The 16,016-nt window shown below is 37.1% G+C and overlaps 1 protein-coding gene across 1 annotated transcript in view; it reads left to right on the plus strand.

The window, feature by feature from the left end:
• LOC138705175 (juvenile hormone esterase-like) overlaps nucleotides 1-16,016 on the plus strand; it is a 64,838-nt gene that overhangs the window by 15,599 nt on the left and 33,223 nt on the right. Inside the window, exon 4 of the mRNA XM_069833880.1 lies at nucleotides 11,310-11,495. Coding sequence (XP_069689981.1) covers nucleotides 11,310-11,495 — 186 coding nt within the window. The remainder of the gene's footprint in view (nucleotides 1-11,309; nucleotides 11,496-16,016) is intronic.

Genomic DNA, 16,016 nt, shown 5'->3' on the forward strand with positions numbered 1-16,016 from the left:
AGGGTAAGGAAAGGTATTTTCGTGATATAGGTTTATTCATGATAATTTTTGCAAAAGCTTTCAAGAACATGCCTACTGTAGAAAATAGTTGTAGGCATCTGCTAGTAATACTGTAGACCTATTTTTTCACGGATGGCAAAACACGATTGATTCCATCTTAGTTTGTTTGTGCTGGCCATGACAGAAAGATGTATTGTGCGCTGCTTATTTTCTTAAGAATTTCGGCAGTTTTTGAACTGTTGGTAGTGTTGCAGTGATTACTGTGCACATATAAATTAAGAAGTCCATACTTGTACTATACTGTAGTACTTGAGTTCGTCTAACTGTAGAGTGGATCGGGGGAAGATGCCTGAATTTTTCTTTGATTGAAAATTTAAGATATTGTTCATTTAGTTTGGAATTTCATATTGAAATATCAAAGTCTGGAAGGTATTTTGAAAATATATTTTTGGTACAAAACAGAAAACATTAATTACCTTGTTTATAGATACGGGTTTTCTTCTTACCTGCATTGTAGGCATCTTTCCCCAATAGTCGGATAAGATGGCAAATACAATTAACATATATACAGGGTGTTTAAAAAATACGGGGCATAATTTCAGGTATGTATTTCCCACATGTAGACAATCAAAATAGTTCCTTACAACATGTGTCCGGAAATGCTTCATTTCCGAGTTATGGCCTTCACAACATTGAAATTCACCGGAAAGTTTTTCTTTCCGCAGGTCGTTGTCATTACAGATGATGTTCAAAATGTCCACCTCCTGCTTGAATATAGACCTCACATCGATGTCTCATTGACCTGCGAACACGATCCCAAACTCCAGGAGTATTGCGTATGTCCTCAGAACATGCCACAATTCAATTCCTTAGGGATTCCAAATCAGGCACCGGAGACGAATAAACCAATGATTTTAAATGGCGGTTCTCCCTCAACATGTGGGCCGGTATCATTGGTGATCGATTAGTTGGATCCCATGTACTTGTAAACAGACTTACAGGGCAGGCGTACACAAACTTCCTGGAAAACACCATACCTCATGTTTTAGAAGACACTCCACTGATCAATCGTCAACACATTCACTTCTTGCATGATGGCGCTCCTGCACACTTCAGTCGTAGGTACGGCTCGCCGGTACTTGGATCGAAGGTTTCCTGATCGATGGATAGGTAGAGGTGGCCCAATTACTTGGCCTCCACGCTCACCTGATCTGAACCCTCTCGATTTCTACTTGTGGGGCCATTTAAAATCATTGGTTTATTCGTCTCCGGTGCCTGATTTGGAATCCCTTCGGAATCGAATTGTGGCATGTTCTGAGGACATGCGCAATAATAATAATTTATTTATTTAATCTGGATGAGCTAAGGCCAGTAGGCCTTCTCTTCCGCCCAGCCAGACTCTAATTCTAATTAAATACATTTGCTTACATAGTTATTACATTAATATCTAGATCATAAAACAACATGAAAGTAAATAATGAAAATTGGATAACTAATGTTAGTGTGACAATAATAGACACTTGTAAGAAATAGTTATAATAATAATGATAATAATAATAATAATAATGGTAATAATAATAGTAATAATAATAATAATAATAATAATAATAATAATAATGAGATAATTTAGATATTTTTCTCTGTGATATATATATATAACCATTAAACATTGAGAAACCTGAAACAGCTATTATTGTTGACAATAATTGTTAGAAAAATATCTCGTTAGCCTATTCTTAAATTGATTTGATGTCTGACAGTCCCTGACATTACTCGGTAGGGAATTCCAAAGTCGAGGAACAGCCACAGTGAAAGAAGATGAATATGAGGATGTTCGGTGGGAGGGAATGGATAATATTGAGGAGTGTTGTAATCGTGTGTCTAGGTTATGATGGGTGGATAAATTTTGAAAACGAGACGCAAGATAGACAGGAGTGGAGAAATGCAATATGTGAAAGAAAAGGGAAAGATAGTGGATTTTCCTACGATCTTCTAGACGGAGCCACGACAACATTTCGAGGGATGGTGTTACGTGATCAGCCCGGCAAATATTGCAGACGAAACGGACGCACATATTATGAACACGTTGTCGGACGCACATATTATGAACACTCCTGGAGTTTGGGATCGTGTTCGCAGGTCAATGAGACATCGATGTGAGGTCTGTATTCAAGCAGGAGGTGGACATTTTGAACAACTTCTGTAATGACAACGACCTGCGGAAAGAAAAACATTCCAGTGAATTTCAATGTTGTGAAGGCCATAGCTCGGAAATGAAGCATTTCCGGACACATGTTGTAATGAACTATTTTGATTGTCTACGTGTGGGAAATACATACCTGAAATTATGCCCCGTATTTTTGAAACACCCTGTATATATATATATATATATATATATATATATATATATATATATATATATATATATTTTTTACCTGAACTTGGTTTGATACATGTATATAACAAAAATGACAATCTGAAGCTCATTGACATTTTATCACTCGTTTATCACTACTTAACAACACAGACATTGCACATATTTTATTTCCGTGTGCAAGACTCGTGAAATCACTTCTTGCACACAATGAATTTCATCCAGTACATTTTCTGTCATCATTATTTCTAGGCGGCGTCTAAGGATACGGTAACGAATCCCGTATGTTGCGATGGCCTAAATCAATTCATATCCTCTGTTCTAACACGTTCCATCGCAAGTTGAAGACTGTCCCCAATCCCCTGAATTCTATCAGAGGACCTTACTTAATGTTTACGCATTCCCTGCAAGAAAACGAAAAAATAAAACTCTTGCAAAAATTTGCCATCTTACCCCGAAAAAAATTGAGCATCTCCCCCAAGTATCGGGGTAAGATGCCTAATGCTGTGACTCAAGCTAAGATGGCGGAACAAGTTCGTTGGTTGTTAACAATACAAACTTTAGAACCTTTACTACAATATCCATTACAAATGTTTGACAGTTATTACGAATTCAACGATGTATTAAAATTGTAACATACCTTTGCAATTGCTTTATAGCAGAAAAATGAACTGTTTTCTTGCTTTTCTTCTTTTCACAACAAGAACACGTCGCAAATTGTGTTAGCTTCCACTCCACAGACATACAACTGTCTCAGTGATCACGAAGACATGCGCGTTCTCTCTTGGAAGAATGTGAAACTACAAAGAAATAAGTATCTTCCCCCCGATCACTCTACATATATTTAGATTATATTACTGATGTTAATGGCGTCAATTAAAGCTTAGGAAATGGATGCGATATCTTAGCTTTCATCTCGTGAAAATGATGGCGGCCGAACTAGCCTCAGTATTTCGGCCCATAGCAAGGTTTCTGTACCTTTGCCAGAAAAACTTATTTGAAGATAATTGTTACCCATAAATCGTACTTCAATTCTATCTATTTTTTTTATTAATTTAGTGCCAATCACGAAATTACCTACCTTATTTTGAGTTTAGATTTAACTTAGGAAAAGAGAGAATTAAATACAGGAAATATGGTGCAATCAACTTATTGCAGCCGCCAAAATGGTAAGGGAGGAGAAAGTATCTAGTTATAAAGCTACGAAAAAAAAATGTATGTGTAATGGAGTTCACTCAAAGATTTCATGACCAGAAATGATGGTAATGGAAATCAGACTCCTAAATTACGAAGACTTTTTGCTCTTACGTCTGATCTGGAAGTACGGCTATATATTAATTATACGAGGGTGGATCGGAAAGTAACGCACAATAATTAAAGAAAAACGTTCAGTAGGTAAACAAAAATAAAAAAATACCCAAATGAACTCACATGTTTCAGCTACTTTTCTACATATGCGCCAAATTTCTCAACACATTTCTCCCATCGCGGTACCAGTTTCAGTATACCCTGTTCATAAAAGTCTGTTCGGTTGGAGTATAGCCATCTGCGGACAGTTGATTGCATTTCTGCATCGATCGCAAAGAGATGGTCTGCCAGGAATTTCTTCTTGGGACCAAACAGATAAAAGTCCGACGGTACAAGGTCTGGACTGTATGGTGAATGCAGGAGCGCCTCCCAACCAAATGTGTTTATTTTCTCACGAACAGAAGCCGCAACATTGAGGCGGGTATTGTCATGCAGAAGTTTGACATAGTCAGCATTAATGTTACGGCGTTTGTTACGAAGGGCACGATTCAACTTTACCAAAGTTTGAATATACGCTTGCAGCATTCACAGTGGTCTCGTGTGTAGCAAAGTCCACCAACAAAACACCATGTATATCCCAGAACACTCACAAGCACTTTCTTTGAAGATTGAGTCACTTTGAATTTTTTCTTTACTGGGTAAGCAGCATGTTTCCACTCGATAGAAGCCTGCTTTGTTTCGGGCGTGTAGTGCTACGTCCAGGACTTACCACCAGTAACAATTGCTTCCAGAAAGTCTTGCCCTTCTGCAGCGTAACACCTTAAGTTGTACAAGTATGTCATCAATCGCTGGCCCTTGTGGTCGTCTGTCAGGTTCTTAGGCGCCCAGCGGGCACTAACTTTAGAAAATTTCAATGTGTCATGCACGATATCGTACAACACAATGTATGAAATGTTGAACTGCTGAGATAAGGTTCGCAGTTACATCCGCCGGTCGTTCAAAATTTCCACCTCATGTCTGTGACATTACGCTGGGTTGCAGCTGCTACCGGCCGCCCGGAATGTGGCGAATCACGAAGATTCTCACGGTCGCCTGAGAAGAATGCGCACCACCTGGAGATATTGCTACAGTCCATACAGTCTTTCCTGTACAGCCACACATGTCCCTGAGAATGTCCTTTAACCCACAAAAATCGCACAACACTTCGCTGCTCTTCACAAGTGGACGATAGTAACATGCGCGCCATCTTTGTTGCGTAGCTCACGCACACGCTTCTCTCGCTAGAGCTGCACATGCAATGAATCTGTATTGAAGACTTCAAACTACGAGTAATATCTCGGTGAAATGTCAATACCAAAGCAGAAAAAAATTTGTGCATTACTTTCCGATCCACTCTCGTATTATACAAATGCAAGAGTTGGGATTTGGCTTGACAGTGCCAATTTTGAAAGTGGCACACCAGACGGCCAGGAGTGTCGGGCGAGAATATTTGTTGAATGCAGATAGCGAAAGTGCCAGGTAATGATGTTGCTTTCATTTAAAACAGAGATATAATCTCAATATGTCTCGCGCCGTGGCGTCGTGGTCTAAGTCATCCTGCCTGGGACTCGCGTTACGGAATGCGCTCTGGTTCGAGTCCTTATGGGGGAAGAAATTTTCTCATGAAATTTCGGCCAGTGTATGGGACCGGTGCCCATCCAGCATCGTGATGCACTTGGGGAGCTACGATAGGTAGCGAAATCCGGTTACGCAAACCAGCTATAACGGCTGGGGGGCTCATTGTGCTAACCACACGATACCTCCATTCTGGTTGGATGATCGTTCACCTCTACTTCGGCATGTGGCCGTGAGGCCAGCAGACGTCTGGTCGGTCTTGGCCCCTCGTAGGTTGTAGCGCCACGGATCATTATTACAATCTCACAATAAGGACTCCTAAAAATTTTGCTGCCTAGAACTCACAAGAATCGTAAAATATGTGTTTATGTTTCACATTTTGTTCTTTGTTTAATGTTTTTAATTTTTATTAGCCCTAAGATGTTTTAGAGACTGTTGTTCCGATGATCTCTTATTTTTACATCAACAGTCCCTTGAAATGTTCAAATTAATCAAAATAGGCCTATCTCTACATAGCGGTCATAAATGTGTTTATATTTCATATTTTATTCTTTGTTTCATTTGTTGTTCTTTATTGGGCTTATTTCAAAGATAGTAATCTAGAAGATTTTTTTTTTCATGAACTATCTTATGAACTGTTAAAACTGATGAAATAGTCTATATCATTGAAATACATTTATAGGCTTGCATAAATAAGAGGTCATCAAATAGTTTAGTGTTTAAAAACACTATTGTTAATTTATGTAAATATACAGTAGGCCTAATATGAAATAACTATGTATTCCTTTCATACACGAAATTGCCTTTCCACTATCACGAAATTAGGTACCCCTATCACGAAATTACCTACCTAACACGCACATTTTCAATCCTATTTTCTATTAATAATTAAAATTAAAAGAACAGAAAATATACCTCTCTGTTATATGTTTTTTTACAATAATGCCATAGAAATAGAAAAATATAATATTATTTCCAAAATGTAGAAAAACTAGCCATAATATTAAACATATCACAAAAATTCCTTTCCTTACCCTACATCTTACTTGACGATATGTGTCAGGGGAAGAACAATTGTTTGTATAAATCTGAAGTATGATTAGTGTAATATACAGAGTGAACGGTAACTAATGTCATTCATTCTGGTGGGTGATTCCTTGAGTAAAGAGCAACAAAAAAGTCAAATATCATTTTTCTATATTTTGAATAGTTTGCCAGAAAAACGTGCATTTTTAAAATACATGAATTATGACATCTTGCAACATTGCGCCCTGCAGCCAGCTGCGAGTACGCATTCAGTTGTTTTGCTCTGAACAACTCCTTCACCTGGATTGTTGAAGGGTAATTGCCAATGTAGGCCATTGTTTTTAAACTCGTAAGGAAAAAAACAGACAATATACCGGTAACATTTAAATTTTGTGTTTCAACTGTGTTAGTGAATGGAGAATGAACAAGGCTCATTTCATGTTATACAAAATCTTGGAAAATTTAAAATAAACTCTAAAACCTAAATTTAATTTAATGTTCAGACAACACAGAGACTAAGACACGCATATTTCAAACTAAAGTGAAAAGAATAAGAAATACTTCTATACCCTCGTTTCAATTGAATAGTCTAGAGATCGTGTAGAATAATAAAAAACAAAATTTTAAAACATCTGAAACTCTAAAGGAAAGAAATAAACATACGATAAGCTTATTTTACGTTAAAGTAACGAACAAAATTAAAGTAGTACCTAGTATTATGAAACAAGTTTATAATGTTATAGTTTATTACGTGAGAAAATGTTATGAAACGAATGTAGTGAGTTTCATACTTTTACGGATGTAATAATTGTACAAAATTATAAATGAATTTCTTACCCGTTTTTGTACGATAGCATTATAAAATATTATTAATAAAGAAATAACATTAGATTTGTAATGATGTATATTATGATATCATGTTCCATGAAGAAAGAGCTTGCTATGACAAATTTGATATAGGTATCAAATTATTACAGCACTGGCAAATCGTTTCATAATGTTAACTTCATTATATAAGTTATGCCTGACGTTTTGGTTGTCATGGTAATATTTTTACGGCACTAGTGCTATAATGTGACATATTATGCACGATTTTCACTAACAATAAAGACTGTTTATAGTGCTAATGTACAACAAATTTTACTTTTAAACTCCTCGATTCAATTTTAATTAATTTCTAGTGAACACACCCAATAAAAAAATTATTTTACATTATACAAATGTAATTAATTATTTAAAAAATTTCCTTTTGTCGTACTACGATTATTCTCTTCAGCCAGTTAGAAATAGTTCCCTCCCACTTTCAGTTTCAGTATTCGGTAAACTTAGATACAAGAAATCAAATTTCCCGAGTCATAAAAAGATATTGTGTTAAGTTTGCATTTCTCGTTGCCTCACCCACCCAATCCTTGCATATGCGAGCTCCACATCTTCAGGCAGCTTATAATGTTGTTACACTGCACCAGGTTTTAAAATTCTTTTCGGAACAACTTACATTGGTTTGGATCAAATTTCTGCACATTTAAAGGGCAAAACTAAAATTCTTTTAGTCATTTATTATCATAATACACTTCTTTCTTAAGCTGACTGAGCATATTGGAAAATTATTCAATAGCTTTCCCAAAATACATTATAAAATGTTTCATATAAAATAATTTTTTTCTCGAAAAGGAAATACAAACAAGCAAAACTGTATTAAACTTTTTTGTTTGAAATATCTCAAAGAATAAGCCATTAAAATTCATGACATCACTTACATCGGTGATATATGCAATGGAGGGGGACAGGAACTGGCCATCCTACCCCTTTCTGTCCTGGCCTAGTTGCCTCATAATTGGTGCCATGTTGGTGTCACTTGTGAGTTACATATTGTCTTCGGACAGATGACTAAACAATAAACAACATAGCTGATCGATATTTTCAAAGAATCCGAGGGGAAATATTAGTACTAATATTATTGGTTAAAGTTATTTGATGATTAAAATTCATAGTTTTCTTCTGCAAATGAAACAAATGGAGAAAAAGTTGGGGAAATAGATAGATAAATATTATTAAATAATACACTATTGCGCCTCTTTTCAATGTAATTTGAGCTCTGAGGAAGAATCTGTGTGAGCTTCACTTGGCTTTATCCTTATACATTGTTCCATTGAAGAAACTTGAAGAATTTTAATTTTCTTCTGAATTAAGGGCATCCGAAGTATGGGAAGACTGAAATATATTGGAAGTGACCTTAAGGATTACAGCAAGAAAGAATATGAAGAGAATGGAAAGTCGTGAAAAGCTAGATAGCTATTAACAGTAGAAATACGTCTAACTTACTCTCAACTATGTCATCATCATCATCATTATCATCATCATCATCATCATCATCATCATCTCCCAAATCGGGATTCGTCCTTTAAAACCTGTTTCGAGAACAAATGGGTCCTTCCATTTTCTCGCGGTTCGTCCGACATCTGTAAGTCCAGACAGTTTGTAAGGCAATGCTTGTCGAGGATATCTTGAAGGAATCATTGTCAACACATTCGTTGCCATGCTGTTCATGGCGTTGTCAGCATTCAAGTCTGTCCAGATGTCTCTGTTTAGCATTCTGAGCGAGTAAGAATTCCCATGGAGAAGTTTCCTGCCTCTTGCATGGTACATTATCTGTAGAGGCTTATTCTCTCAGGTTAGGTGGATTGCCTTCACTTCGTCTCTAGAGCTCCATCTACTTCCCACATTTACCTATGACCGGGTCCTGTCTTTTGTTTCGTAATGTCGGCATCTCCTAGCCTTAGTCGCTCCCATGACAATAAGTCTACAAGACAGCAGATCCTACCCATCTCTAATCTCTTCACCAACCTACAGCCCATGCATTTTGCCAAGACACTTGCGATGAGCAGTAGAAGAACAACGTTTATGTGGAGGGGGTAGAAGTAAAAGGGAAGGTTGGGCGTGTGTCTACCGAGTTCAAGGCAAAGGCTAACCTATTCCCCTACAATTCGTAAGTAGACCCATCCGATCTCGTGCGCATCTCTGTAGGAAGAGTGGGGGAGTGTCTGGACATAATGCATGAACTGTACCTTTCCGATGAGGTTGTTTACTCAACTGAACGTTAAGAACAGCTAACGCAGAACAAATCTGAAATTATTAACTGAAGGGAGTGGTGGAATAAAGGCCTATACCACCCTGTCATCAAAATTATTTACTTAAAATGGCTTCTAGTGAACCAGGATGTTTACTGCAGCCCTCACATAGGCCCGACATTGGTCCTTATTCTGACCAAGATTAATTCAGTCCCTAACATCATATTTCAACTCCCTCAAGTAAATTTTAATACTTTCCTCTCATCTACGTCTCGGCCTCCCAAAAAGACTTTTTCCCTTAGGTCTTCCAAATAACACTCTATATACATTTCTGGATTCACCAACACGTGCCAATGCCCTGCCCATCTCAAAAGTTTGGATTTAATGTGTCTAATTATGTTTCGGTGAAGGATACAATACCTGCAGTTCTACGTTGTGTAATTTTCTCCATTCCCCTGTAACTTCATCCCTCTTAGCCCCAAATATTTTCCTAAGAACTTTATTCTCAAACATCCTTAACCTCCGGTCCTCTCTCAAAATAAGAATTCAAGTTTCACAACCACACAGAACAACCGGTAATATAACTGTTTTATAAATTCTAACTTTCAGGTTTCTTTGAGAGCAGACTACACTAAAAGCTTCCAAACCGAATAATTGCAAGCATTTCCCATATTCATTCTGCGTTTAATTTCGTTCTGAGTGTCATTTATATTTGCCACCGTTGCTCCAAAACATTTGAATTTTTCCACCTCTTATTAGCATGAATTTACAACTTCTATATTTCCATTTTGTACTATGTTCTGGTCACGAGACATAATCATATACTTTGTCTTTTTGGGATTTACTTCCAAACCTCTCTCATCACTTGCTTCAAAAACTTCACGTGTTTTCCCCTAATAGCTAGTGGATTTTCTTCCAACATATTCACGTCATCCACATAAAGAAGTAGCTGTTGTAACCTGTTCAATTCCAAACCCTCTCATTTTTCCTGGTCATATTCTAGAGCAAAGTTAAAAAGTAACTTGGTGAAAGTGCATCTCCTTGCTTTATCCTGCTGTGAATTGGAAAAAACTTCAGACAGAAACTGGCCTATACCGTTTCTGCTGTACGTTTCACTGAGACACATTTTAATAAATCGAACTAGCTTTGTGGGAATACCAAATTCAGTAAGAATATTACGTAAAACTTCTCTCTTAACCGAATCAAATTCCTTTTTGGAATCCATGAATAACTGATGTACTGTACTCTTATACTCCCGTTCTTCTCTAATATCTGTCGAATACAAAAAATCTGATCAATAATTGATTTATTAAGCCTAAAACCACATTGATGACAACCAATAATTTCATCTACTTATGGAGTTAATCTTCTCAGAAGAATATTGGACAACATTTTGTACGAGGTCAATAAAAGTGATAATTCCTCGAAAGCTACTACAGTTAGGGCTATTCATTTCTCCTGTCTTAAAATAGATACAATTACAGAATTTTTCCATTGTTCTCGTACAATTTCCTTTTCCCAAATAGCAAGTACAAGCTTATAAATTTCACTAGATAATGCGGTTCTACCCTCTTTGTATAAATTCTGTTGGAATTTGATCGATACTTGGAAACTTGTACTTTTTGAGCTTTTCTATCGCAATTTCGACTTCAGAAAGTGTAAGTTTGGGCATTAAAATAATAATAATAATAATAATAATAATAATAATAATAATAATAATAATATATTATTATTATTATTATTATTATTATTATATGGTGAAATATAATGGCAGGCATCATCTAGTGTGTACGTCCATGTGTTTTTTGTGAGTTATACCTAACTGCTTTCATCTTGATACAAAAAGAATAATTTTTCTCATAAGTCTAAAAGCGTGGAATAGGCTCTTCTTCCACCGAGTCCTGCAAATATTTCCTGAAATATTAATAGTGTATTATATACGAGTAATTACAATTCTTTCTTACATTGTTTTGTTGCAGGCTTCATTAGCACAGGCGATGATGAAGCTCCAGGAAATTTTGGCCTTAAGGACCATGTAGCTGCAATGAAGTGGGTTCGCGACAATATAGCAGAGTTTGGAGGGGACCCCAGCAAGGTGACGTTGCAGGGACAGAGCGCTGGAGCTCAGAGTGTCCACTATCACATGTTCTCACCACTAAGTAGAGGTATATCGAATTACTAAATCATTGTAAGATATAAGGTATGTATACAGAGTGTTTCTGGAGGAATGTAAAATACTTCAGTATATTTTGAGTTAACCTACATCGATTTAACTTGGTTACCTATGTCCGAAATCTAACGGTTTGGGAGAAATTAAGAGGAAAAAATTCTGCAACGTCTAACTGTTCTATATACTATACGGTACGTGACGTGTTACGCCAGATCTTTTGCACACGGTAACATCCGATCATCACAACGCCTATGCACCACGCTGAACTGAATACACGTTCACTTTACATTTAATTCGTTACTATTTGCATAGTAAATAGGCAGATATGATTTTGTTTATGGATTTTCTGATGGCAATGCGTTGGCTGCTGTTTAAGAATCTAGACGATGTTTTCCCAGTCGAAGGGATTCCATCTAGTTGTACGTTTTCCCGTTTTTACCGGATGTTATCTGCAAATGGCAAGTTATACATTGTTTTATTGAGGTCAGAAAGGGAACCGGTATCGGTACCTGACATGAATTTACAATTCATGGACTCCATAAAAAGGGCAATCTTAGTAATTTGCCTTGTGTAATTATTTTAGTTTCTTACTGAGTTTGTGTCAAAAGCCAATATAGCATACGAAAAACGGAGTTCGGACGCCAGTTCATCAGTGGTCGTCAGGTTGCCATAATAACCGTGAAGTTGAAAGCCTGTATAGCATACGGAAAACTGAGTTCGGAGGCCATTGTATTAGTGGTCGTCCGGATGCCATAATAACCGTGAAATCGAAATTCTATATAGCATGCGGAAAACTGAGTTCGGAGGCCAGTTTATTAGTGGTCGTCAGGTTGCCATAATAACCGTGAAGTCGAAAGCCTGTATAGCAAACGGAAAACTGAGATCGAAGGCCAGTACATTAGTGGTCCCCCGGTTGCCATAATAACCATGAAGTCGACAACCTATAAAGCATGCGGAAAACTGAGCTCGGAGGCCAGTTTATTAGTGGTCGTTTGGTTGCCATAATTACCGTGAAGTCGGAAGCCTGCATAGCATAAGGAAAACACAGTTCGGAGGCCATTGTACCTATTAGTGGTTCTCCGGTTGCCATAATAACCGTGAAGTCGAAAACCTATATAGCATGCGGAAAACTGAGTTCGGAGGCCAGTTCATTAGTGGTCGACCGGTTGCCATAATAACAGATAAGTCGAAATCCTGTATAGCATACGGAATACTGAGTTCGGAGGCCAGGTCATTAGTGGTCGTCCGGTTGTCATAATAACCGTGAAGTCGAAAGCCTGTATAGCATACGGAAAACTGAGTTCGGAGGCCAGTTCATTAGTGGTCGTCCGGTTGTCATAACCGTGAAGTTGAAATCCTGTATAACATACGGAAAACTGAATTCGGAGGCCAGTTCATTAGTGGTCGCCAGGTTGTCATAACAACCGTGAAGTTGAAAGCCTGTATAGCATACGGAAAACTGAATTCGGAGGCCAGGTCATTAGTGGTCGTCCGGTTGTCATAATAACCGTGAAGTTGAAAGCCTGTATGGGATACGGAAAAATTAGTTCGGAGGCCAGTCCATTATTGGTCGTCCGGTTGCCATAATAACCATGAAGTCGAAAGTCCATACAGCATACCGAAGACTGAGTCCGGAGGCTAGTCCATTAGTAATCGCAAACTTGAAAAATAACCGTGAAGTCGAAAGAGTGTATAGCATACGGAAAACTGAGTTCGGAGGCCAGGTCATTAGTTGTCGTCCGGTTGTTATAATAACCGTGAAGTTGAAAGCCTGTATAGCATACGGAAAAATGAGTTCGGAGGCCAGTTGAGTAGTGGTCGTCCGGTTGTCATGATAACTGTGTAGTTGAAAGCCTGTATAGCATATGGAAAACTGTGTTCGGAGGCCAGGTCATTAGTAGTCATCCGGTTGTCATAATAACCGTGATGTTTTTTTTTTACAATTAATTTATTAACATAAAGTGTATAGTACAAAAGTCAACAGAGATTACAATACGAATCTTATTAACTGTACTATGTTAATACTTTGTAATGTGTCCATATTTAACAGTTAATACAGAAAAATCTGTGAAATTAAACACAGATTCAAAGTAAACTGACCTCACTAATGATTAAGGGTGCTATTCATAGACATTTCGCAGCACGCGCTACGAGCGTACTAAGCTAGCCCCGGCTATCCACTGGTTACTAGTACAGAATTCAAATCATATCCTATCGCTAACACTGGTTTATTAATACGAAAAACGCTGATCATCCACCGGAAACCCGCGCTAAAAATGTCTATGAATACGGCCCTAAGGTTTTAAAACAGCATTTTTAACAATTAAATAAGGATATTCTAAATGTAATTTTACAACAAACTAAAAGGGTTAATTTGACAAGCTTTAACTTATAACTGTGTCTTAATCTCAGGCTTCATGATGCCTGCAAGACACGTGGTTCCGAAAACTTCACATATGCACTGAGAATTAACATTTAACAAAGAACACACACTCACCTATTCAAAGGAGTAACTATTCTTCCGTAAGGAAGTCTAAAATTTGAAGTTCTTTCCTAACATGTACATCAATTTGTAGATATACCCTTCTGAGTTCTTTAATAAAGTCTGGTAAAGATTTTGTTTGCATTTGCAGCATATAATAAATAAAACCCATGGCAAGCCACAATATACTAAAATAATGAGGAGTTTGTGGTAAGTCCAGGTCAAAAACGATCCGCAGATTCGTGTTCGGGTTCGTTGCCTTATGCACATTATTTAGCTTTTGCTGAAGCCATAGCCAAATACCCCTTGAAAGATCTGAACATCTTGTTAGTCTGTGGCTAATTGTATCAATAGTCCCACATTTATTGCACTGTGGAGTTGGAACAATGTGATGCATATATTTTCTTTCTTCCGTCATAATTATCCAATTAATTAGCGCATATGACTCCCATTTCCAATTTGATGGTATATGCGGTATTTTAAAATATGACCAAATCTTCTTCCAGTTCTTATTAGGAAATTCAGATTGCACATTAGGTAAACACCTCACTTGATCTTGTAAATAGTTGTAGATCAGTTTAGTTGTTATTTGTTCTGGTGCAATATTTGTGTCTTCCAAAAATTTGTTCGCGTCAGTGGTGAGTTTTTTCAAAGACCTAGTCATACTGGATGCATGCAATGAAGAAACATAGTTAGATATGAACACTAAAGTGTCTATACTGTGGTCAGCGCGTAATATATATTTTATAAATAGAGAATCACATTTAGATTTAACATTAATTAACTGTAAACCTCCTTCCTTGATCGACAATCTGCATTGAGGTCGTGCGATACGAAATACGAAACTTTTCCACAAATAGAATCCTACCATCTTTTCAATTTGTTGAGCTGTCTGTTCGGGTATCGGAAGAACTTGTGCAAAGTACCATATTTTGGATAAAATAAACATTCAAATTTCGACTGAGGTGTCTTTGGATTCCATATCTGATTTTTTTAACAATATCCTTCCAATTTATCTCAATAGCATCCATGATATTGGGTGTAAATAGTATCCCTAAAACTTTCATTTCATTAACATTAGTAAATCGAGTTGTTTTCGTTTGTCCTCTTGGAGTTATGGCCATGAACGTACTTTTCGTAAAATTAATGAGAGAGTTTGACGCATTTCCGAATACTTGTAGAACTTTTTGAATACGAGGAGGATCTGTTGTTTCTTGGCATAAAATAATCGCATCGTCGGCATAGGCATAAACCGGGGGTATAGACACCAACTGTCTGTTATTACACAAGGAAAAAGTCAGCATCCTCAGCAGTGGTTGTAATGCACATGTAAATAATATCATTGACATTGGACAGCCTTGACACACGGATCTTTCAATGGCGATTGGTTTAGTAAAATACCCGTTTATTTGTACACGTGAATGCGCATTCTGATATATTCGTTTGAAGGTATTGATAAGTTTTATAGGCATATTCAATTTACATAACACTGCAAACAAATAGCAATGATTTATATTATCAAAGGCTTGCTCAAGATCTATGTTAAGTAACCCAGCAATATCATTATCTCCTTTTTTCAAAACCAAATCCCTAATAGTAGAGAGGATATTGGTGATCTTTCTTCCTGGCACTGCACACGTTTGCCCTATTTCTATAAATTGAGGAAGCAGAGTTTTTAATCTATTTGCAAAAATCTTCATCAGAATTTTGTAGTCGGCATTTAGAAGTGTAATCGGTCTATAGTCTTTAATCATTCCAGAGCATTGCTTTTTTGGAATAAGAATTACAATGCCCTCAGTAAAACTTGTACAGTCTAATTGACACTTAAATACTTCATTAAACACATCTGGACCTGGAGCTCATTTGGAACTTGCAGAAAATACCGCTCTTCTAATTTCCTCCTCAGTAATGGGTTGTTCTATTAGTTGTTGATCATCAAGTGATATGGCTCGTTGCAAGTATTGAAGTACGCTATGTTGATCTTGCTCAGAGTGTTCTCTACGGCGAAATCTTGATTGAAAATATTTGAAAGCT

Source organism: Periplaneta americana, chromosome 8, assembly GCF_040183065.1.
Source record: "Periplaneta americana isolate PAMFEO1 chromosome 8, P.americana_PAMFEO1_priV1, whole genome shotgun sequence".
NCBI lineage: Eukaryota > Metazoa > Arthropoda > Insecta > Blattodea > Blattidae > Periplaneta > Periplaneta americana.